Source organism: Lygodium microphyllum, chromosome 27 (genome assembly GCF_053477565.2).
Source record: "Lygodium microphyllum isolate KBCC chromosome 27, Lygodium_microphyllum_v1.1.10, whole genome shotgun sequence".
NCBI lineage: Eukaryota > Viridiplantae > Streptophyta > Polypodiopsida > Schizaeales > Lygodiaceae > Lygodium > Lygodium microphyllum.
The window spans coordinates 43,793,479-43,803,056 of record NC_141161.1 but is presented as its reverse complement, the minus strand read 5'-3'; the positions used below and the strand labels follow the sequence as shown (position 1 = coordinate 43,803,056).

The window sequence follows — 9,578 nt, the reverse complement described above, 5'->3', positions numbered from 1 at the left end:
CATCCTGTTGTACTCTATGTAAACATTGTAATTTGTCACTTTTTTTTATTATTCCCTATTCACTCGAGACACATTCACCTTTAAGTTGGAGGTTGTTGGGGATAAAGGCGCCTATGCCTAGCTACCCGTTTATTACTACACTAGTAGTACCTACACCTGCACACTACAGGCAACGAGCGCCCATCACTATCACTTCATTCTTTATTCTTTTAGTGACATTTGAATAAAGGGAAGGCCAATCACACATTATGACTATTGGAGTTCCCACATCTCGACTCTCTCTCTCTCTCTCTCTCTCTCTCTCTCTCTCTCTCTCTCTCTCTCTCTCCCCCCGCCATAGCACACACCTCTCTTGCTTCTGCTTGCTCATGCTTCCCCTTGGGATTCTCCCTTCACCTTATCTGTGCAAATCATGGTTTGAATTGTGCTCCTACAAATGCTTATACCATGTGCGGCACGGTATGGCAAGAAGCCTAGTGTGGATTACTTCCATGGTTTTTATTGTATTGCATATGCACATGCAACCAAAGAGCTTCATGAAAAGCTTGATAACAAGACAATAAGATGCTTTTTTGTTGGGTATATCACAGAAAGTAAAGGATATAGATTATAACACCCTTCCACATGCAAGGTTTTGTGAGTAAAGATGTCATATTCTCTAGAAATTCACCACATATGCATGTTGAATTTGAAATCCCAACTACATCAAACTCTTTTGATGTATTTGAGCACCTCCTTCCATATGCTATTAGTTCAAGGGTTCATTTTAGTACAAAAAATCAACCATTATAGCATGACGAACCTACTCCACTAGCCCAAAATTAGCCTCCAACTGATCCAATTTCTCCTAAGACAATGGATGATGCAATGATGCAATGATGCAAGAAAGGGATGTTATACATACAATCAAAGTAGTCCCTAGATGGTTGTTATACAAACTCTTAAAGAGAGTCATTTGGATGCTCCTTTGCCTCAACGTACACATCTCAAAGCTAGAAATATGCAGAGGCACATTTTATTGATACAAGCCATCTTATGACGATGATGCATATGCTTTTGCTAGTACTCTTTTGAATAAGAATGGGTCCACACGTTTTGAAGATGCATGACAAAATGTGCTATGGGTGCAAGCCATGAGTGATGAGATACAACCTGTTGAGAAAAATAACACCTGAAGTCTTGTTGACTTGCCTTCTGGCAAAAATTCCATTCGCACATATTGGGTTTACAAGTTGAAAAGGAAAGTTGATAGGTCTATTGATAGGTACAAGGCAAGGCTGGTTATAAAGGGATATGCTTAGAAAAAGAGTACTGACTATGAGGGGACATTTGCTCCTATATCCAAAATGACCAACATTAGATATATGATTGCGATGGCTTCACATTTCAATTCGAATGTATATCAATTTGATATAAAGACAATATTTATGAATAGAGAATTGACAAAGAATGTATATGTTGAACAACCTCTAGGCTTTGTTATGCAAGGCCAAGAGTATAAGGTTTGCAAGCTAAATAAAGTTTCATATAGCTTGAAAAAAATTTCATGTGCTTAGTACTCTAGGATAGATGCATTTTTAACCATACAAGGAATCCAAAACATCCCAACTAAACCCACCCTCTATGTCAAGAAGGGAGGGATTTGATCATCATCATTATTTACATCGATGATATGTTGTCACTAGACCAAATGAGAGAAAAGTTGCATGTATCAAGGCTAAATTGCAATATACTTTTGATATGTCACATATAGGGTTGCTTCACTATTTTTTAGGGATTCAGTTCATCCAATATCATACATTGCTATTTACAACTAGGCTATTGGTTATCTCACTTATTTGTGCGACACTCGTCCTGAGTGTCTCAAGTGAGCAAGTACATGCACAGTCAAGGGACACTACACTAGCAAGGTGCTAAGCACATTTTTCACTTGTTGCAAGGAGCATAGTCATACGATTCTTTTTTTTTTGGTGGAGGGGGTGTGGGATGGGATATTTGCTAATGCATGCTTGGAGTGATTCAAATTGAACTGGTGATCATGATACAAGGCAATCTACTAGTGGTCATTTCTATGCCAAACATGCATTAATTGGCTAAGCAAGAAGTGTCCTACTATAGCTATCTCATCTTGTGAAGTCTAGTATAAGGCAATTGTCATAGCAATAGTTGAATGTATTTGGTTACATTGCGAGTATTGGTTGATCTTCATGTTCATTTGGAGACTACATCCTATTCTTTCTAATTGTCAAAGTGCTATTGTTTAATCCTTGTACGAAACACATTAAGATACATTATCACTATGCTAATGAGAGATCACATAGGGAAGATTAGCATGATCTACATTTCCACATATAAAAATATTATAGATTTTTTCACCAAGGCACTATCACATGAAAACTCTAAGGAATTTTGAAATTCCTTGTACTTACTACCGTTTGTTGATTGGTTCACTTCCTTTACATCATCACATTAGCACTGCAAAGGGGTGTTAATATTGGTCAAAGTTATGGTTAGTGCCCAATGTTTTAGTGTGTGGTGTGGACACAACTAAGTTAATAATTTGTGCTACTACTTCTAGAGTTAGTTTAAGTCCAATTGAGTAGAGATAGGTCTAACTTACTTAAGACCTATTGCACTTTAATTCTATCAATCTAGTACTTGCATCTTTTGGGTATAGGACGACTACCAACTCTCGCTCACTTTCTTGAGTTTTCTCTCTCTCTCTCCATTCCCAACAATAACCTCTCACACCTCCCTAAAACACCTTTTGGTGGTGAGGGATGCCAAGAGACTGCAAACATAAGCACATCTAGCAAGGCATAGTAGGGATAGTCTAGATCAGTATGAGGTTGTTGGAAGATGAGTCAATCCTACACAATACTTCCAATACACATGCTTATGCTTTTTGGCACATTAGGGTTGTAAGCTATTTATAGAGAAGGAAAAGCAAGTATGAGAAGACATTTACAATCAACAAACGTGTTCTCTCTCAATATTTATGTATTTATCTTGACACAAATGGAGATTATAAACGTGCACAATGGGGATCTATGGAACAAACACACACGAGGAGAGAAGATTAGAAATGAGAAGTCCATATAAGACTTCCTTCCTTCCATCACCTTCCAAAGGCTGATACACACCTCAAACCCACCATCAAAATAGACCTTTAGCTCTCTTTCGAGGTTTACGGCCTCAATATGGCCAATGCCATATATGCGTGCTTCCATAGGCTCCCATCTTCTTTTTGCATCATGGACCTTGTGCCCATGCCACGACATGCATAACTTGTGTGAAGTGCCTGTTGTCTGATTGATGGACTTCTTAGCTTCACTTGGGCAACTTGCCCAAAGCTTTCCATCTCTACATGAGAATGGATCGATAACTGCAAACTTGCAAACACATGCACTTGTCAGACCTAGTTTATGATGAACTGACCTAGAACATGTGTGCTGATCGGACTTGGACCTACAATAAACTGCTACAAAGACCAAAAACACAGGCTATAGGCAGCTCGTCACTGCAGGCACACATACACTGAGGCGGGTAATAGAGCTCAACAGTGAGTGCTGAAATGCATGAATGATCAACCTATGTTTACAATAAAGCACATGGGTGACCATTAAACATAAGAAGAATTTCAAGTATGCTTGCAACTCCAGTTATACAGATCAATCTCTGACAATAAATGCCATAGGTGCACTGTAATTCCTAGTGGAATGGGTTTACACAATATCTTAAATGGACAAACTTTGTCTAACCCTGTAATTCCTAGTGGAATGGGTATACACAATATCTTAAATTGACAAACTTTGTCCCAAATACATTTTCCTGAAAACCAAACCTAATGCTGAGCATAGTCATGGTAAATTAAGCAGAAGACATAGGTGACAGCACTAACAGAACGTGTGGAAAAACTGCTGTCCTGTTAGAGACATTTAAGACATCTTAAACCTATATCTTTGGTAGCCTTTCTGTGCTGTTACTGGACTGTTAAGAGTTGACATGTCACTATTAAAGAATCCCACTTTTTTAAAGAAAATGACAGCTATCTGTACAGACACGTGAATGAGATGCTTCAGAAACAGTGTTATAGTGGCATTCTTCTCCAATGGGCATACTTATGCAGAGAGCAATACCAAAAAAGTGGCAAAACTTCAATGTTCTTATAAGAACAGTGGTTGAATGCATCCAACTAGCACGTTCGAGCAATTGGAGGGATCACTCCAGATGGTATGAGGTAAACCCCAGGTGTGTGCAGCAGTCATTCTGCTAAAAAGTATAGCTCATGCGGAAAGGTTTGCCTGTGATAATTACAAATCCACATCGTTGATGGAGCAGCCAAAGCCCAACAGGATGGACTAAAATCTATCAATTTTGCAAGTTGCAATGGCAAAACTGCAGACTGACAAGCAACGAGGTAATTTATAGGGCATACATTCAGAAAGCTTTCTCATGAACCCGCGTCTCCATATTGTGTTAGAGTCCAAAAATCCAGTGCATCTTCAGCTCTGTTGTTTTTAAACAGGCCCTCTATCAAAGCATCACAAACAGCAAACTCAAGGCTTAAGCCAGATTGGATCAATCGAAGTGCGAGTTCATACGCTTCTTTCAACTTGCCTTGCTTGAAGATGCTGAGAACTAAAGAGTTACTTGGTTCTCCAGCCGGAGTAAGACCATATTTTAGCATTTCCTCCACTAAAGTCTGGAGTTCATCCAAGTTTCCAGCTCTATGAACAGAGAGTAATAAGGCATTGTAGGTATTATTATCTGGAAGATACCCTTTATTCTTTACATCCTCCAAAAGTCCCTGAGCTACATCCAATCTGCCTCTAAAACAGAGATGGTGTATCCATGCTATACATATAGCAGCATGTGGTAGCAGGTTCTTTTTCCGCATTGTATCTAATAAGTCCGATGCTTTGTTAAGCATACCTTTCTTTAAGAAACAGTCTATCAGAATTCTGTAGGCAGTTGCTATAAGCCCTCCCCCTTTACCAATCATTGTCATGAAAAGTTGTCTTGCTTCAAGCCTTCTAACATTAACAAAATACCCTTCCATCAAGGCAGACCAGAAAGATTCCTCTGGCTCAAAACCGTTTTGCAGCATCAGATTCAAAATATAGTTCGCCTCATCAAGCTGTTCTATTTTCAGGAAGCCTCTGAACAAGAGCTTGAAACTCACTGCATTAGGTTTCACTCCTAACGAGTCAAATGTTTTAAAAACCTGCGTCGCCTTTACCATATTGCCTGAACCACAAAGAGTATCTATCAGAGTGTTGTATGCTACCACACTTACAGGCAAGCTTCTTCTTGCCATCTCTCTGAACAGGATTTCTGCCTGGTCCAGCAGACCAAGTGCCCTAAGCCCCTTGATAAGAAGAGCATAAGTCACTGTGTCAGAAATGCACCCATTCTCTATCATTGCACACAGGAAGTCACAGGCTTTATGTGCTTTGTTTTTTTGACAAAAGCCTCCAATTATACCACTGTAGCATATAAGATCAGGAACGAAGTTATTTTGAATCATTGAAAGTGAAACACAGCTAGCATCTTCAAATTTTTCGGCCTTGCAAAGGCTCTTTACTAGTATACAGAATGTGGCCTTATTGGGAGCACAACCATCCGCTTTGAGATTCTTGTAGAGTTCATAAGCTTGCTCCCATTGACCACTGTCACACAACACACAGATCAGTGGATTATAAGCATATAAGTTTGGCATAAACCCTTTTCTTATCATGATATCATAAACATGACAAGCTAGAGGCACATTGCCAGATTTGGCCAAGCACCTAATAAGAGCATTGTAAGGGAAAGAATTCAGTTCACAATCCATTTCTGAAAATCGAACAAGAAGGTTGAAAGCATCAACATGTTTGCCCATCTGAAGTAGAGAATGGACAAGTGCATTACATGTCACATGATTGGGTTTACAATCATCTTGTGCTACCATTCGTTCAAAGAAATCTAAAGCCTTTTCTAGCTGGCCAGCTTTGCAGTAGCCTGCTATAAAGATATTGTAGGTCGTACTGTTGGGATGTAATCCATCTCTGATCAAGATAGGGATGAGTTTGGAAGCCTCAAAGAACTTTCCCATTTGGAAGAATCCCTGAATCAGTATGTTGAATGTGATTAAGTCAGGAAGGCATCCCCTTTCAACCATATCCTGCATCAGATGGATAGCCTGATTCAGCATTTTTGCCTTCAAGAGACCCAAGAGCAGGGTGTTAAATGTTGAAACACTTGGCAAGCAGCCTTTCAAGGTCATCTCATCTACGAGTGCATGAGCCTCTTGTAACCTGTTCTGTTTGACCATGCCACCTATTAAGATGTTGTATGTGACAACAGAGGGACGATAACCCTTCAATTCAAGGTTCCTGAACACCTTCAGGCCCTCATCTACCATGCCCTCAGAGCAAAAGCCTCCGATCAGCATACTGTACAAGTGCAGGTGGGGCATGCCAACAAGCGTGCAGACAATACGGTCCAAGACTATTTCAACTTCATGCAGTCTGCCAGCCCTGCTATACCCCTGGATCAATGAAACGAATGCCTCTGTACTGGGCATGCAGCCATGGCTAAGTATATCCTCCAGCAGTATGGTTGCCTCCTGCAGCCGCTTCTCTTTGAAGAGCCTCCGGATAACATTGCTATAGGTCGAGGTTTCCAGGACAAGGCCAGTCTCGAACCCACGCAGGAGGAGGAAGTAAGCCTCGAGGGTTCTGTCCTGTGCCAAGAGGTGGTCCACCATGCAGCTGGCAGAGAGGCTGCCAGAGTTGTGGAAGGTGTTCCGCAGCGCGAAGAGGGCTGCATCGGGCTCACAGGCATGGGAAAGGTCCAGCAATGATTCATGGCGGGGGCGGGGGCTCCTTCTGATGTGGAGGCTGGTGAGTCCAGCTCTGCAGAGATCATGAGCAGACGGAGAGGATGAGAAAGCGAGAGGGGATGCTGCTGTGTGGTGACAGAGACGGATGCAGCCACGCAAACCCCACCTCATACGTTTCCTCAGACCCCCCCGCTCTCTCTCAAACAAAAATAAGCACAGCTTCCCCTTTACTCCTCTCTCCTATAGGCGAAGAAATAAAGCTTCCCTGAGCTGGGCATGCCTCTCTCTGCTGCGCGCCCCATGGAAGCAAAACGCCTTTTGGAAGCGTGTAGCAGTTCCTGCATGCAGCCTCAAGCGCTGTTTGAGGTTTGGTGTCAGGTGAAAGCGAAGCTTACAGACATGAGTAGGCCATAGGTCTCGTGACTACAATTCGGCTAGAGTATCCTGCCACTCCTAAGCCCAAGTGCATGTCATCAATTGGCCATAGGTTTCTCTACAAGTTGGCTAAGAATAGTGCCATTCCTAGAGGCTAGGCATGTCATCAATAAGCAATAGGTTTCCCAACTACTAAGAATAGTGCTATTCCTAGACTTGTCATCAATAGGCAATAGTTTTCCGCACTACAACTAGGCTAAGGATAATGTCACTCTTAGATATTTGGCTAGACTTTCAAGAGCCTAGCAAGTGAAGGTAGTCATATCTTTAGTACACGATGCAAAAGACCATGTGACACCAAGTTTACTTTCAAGGACCCCACAATGTCTAGTAAAAAAATGGGTGTGGTACAACCTAATTAGTAAGATATACAAATATGAACCTTTGCTTATGGGTTTCGTAGATGCTAAGGCCCAAGCATGTAAACACGGGCAAAGTTGGAAAAATTTTGGTAATGAGAAGGCCAATTCAAAGTAGCATAACAAGTCATGGAGGCGTCACAAAGGGGTGATGAATTTGTTGATTTAGCATAATTTTCATCAAGTGAAGATGAAGTGATCAAAATAAGCCAAGTCTAGAAGAATGTCATGAGACAATATTATCATATAGAACTTGTTCTATTTACTAGCTTAAGGCTTGCAAAAGCCTAGAAAAGGCTTCTTCCACCGTGGCAGGGGGTGCTTGAGGCTAAAGTTGGGATGCAACTATTATCACTCCCACCATAGCTTAGCTCATCATTTACAAATTGAGGTAAATCCACAAAACAAAAACAAGAAAGCAAGAGAGAGTGCAAGACACAAGATCGGCACAATCTCCCCATTCATTGAGAGAGCTCTCCTCAATGCACCTATTTAGTTGCATTAAACTAGCTTTTGCCCAAAATAGCCATTTACAAAAATAGTCACAAGCCTTTTCTAATTTTCCTTACTTTATTAAGCTAAGGTCTAGTACCCTTCACAAATCAAATTAATAATTGAATTTTAAGGTTACAGTCCCATGTTAAGGTGCCACATCAATAATCATCAACAAATCTGTAAAAATGAATCAATCCACCAACATCCCTCAAAATGAATGATTCCAATAGTGTCATCAAATAGGAATAAATATAACATAATCCAAAGTAGGTTGAATGCTCAACCTAGTACCACAAACATATTTATCACCTGCCTCTACACTTCAATCATATCTAAGTACAAATAGAATAGTCTGAGAATCAATAAATAAATAATGTTTCACTAGCAATAAAAACATAAACTCATAAACAACAATTCACAAAAATAAATAGTCAAGGGATACTCCAAGGGCACCCAACCATGAACAAGAGTGATAGCAAGAACCCTTTGAACACAGACACCAGTATAGGCTTATGTGTATATTATGGAATTACCTGTCAGTGGAATCACCCATGTACACAAGAAACTATGCCACACCCCAAAAGGATAAACATCTCCATCAACTTTCCACTCAAGGGAGAAACATCACAAAAACATCTAAAGCCATCATCCCCTTGAGAATGTTTCCAAATGCATCAAGGAGAACCATGACAAGACATCATCCCTCTAGCTATTTCTCCTGGGAAGAAGAACTCCTCCATGAGTTTCCCAAGAGAGATAGATGATACATTAGTAAAGTATGTGTAGCCTAGATATGAAGGTAGATAGGTTAGAATGAGGTATGGAGAATTGCACATCAAAGAGTATCCCGTGTACATTCTTCTCTTTTAAAATCCATAGCTATCACTCTCTTGCTCATCATCTACTTCATAAAATTTTCCCTAATAGTCTACTATCATCTTGTGACTATAATCAATGCCACTTGGAGATTGAGGGTAAAATATGATGGAAGAGATATTGGGGGTTAAAGGTGGCTTGTGCCTAGCCGCTTATATTTACCTATCGATGCCACTTTATTCTTTATTCTTTACATGATAATAAAATACAGGAGGGTAAGTTACACATTGTGATATTGGAGTTCCTACATACTGTCTTACTCTCTCTTTCTTGAACCTCCATTGCTCTGGCTTATTTTTTGCTTTCACTTATGCTTCTATTGTTGCTCCATCTTTCAAATGGTATCAAAGTGGGCATTTGAGGAGCTTCACCAACATTGCATTTAGCCTAGGAAGAGAGCTTGACTAATAGCTTTCATGGCAGTTCAATTTCAATCCATTTGAGGTATGCATTGGCTTCCCTACCTTCAACACTTGTTTCAAGCTAGTTGAGAAGCTTCTTAGGGCTTAGTTGAGCCTTGTTGACTACTTACTAAGCTAAGAAGCAGCCATGATATCTATTTTGAGTCACTACAAAGCATGCTACAA

General features: G+C 40.4%; 1 protein-coding gene across 1 annotated transcript; it reads right to left on the bottom strand.

Moving 5' to 3' along the window:
* Nucleotides 1-3,693: 3,693 nt before the first annotated feature.
* LOC148012262 (uncharacterized) lies at nt 3,694-7,235 on the bottom strand. Its single transcript, XM_087669405.1, has one exon. It carries the CDS (start codon nt 6,995-6,997, stop codon nt 4,454-4,456), a length of 2,544 nt encoding a protein of 847 aa, XP_087525531.1. The 5' UTR covers nt 6,998-7,235; the 3' UTR covers nt 3,694-4,453.
* Between the last annotated feature and the right edge of the window lie 2,343 nt (nt 7,236-9,578).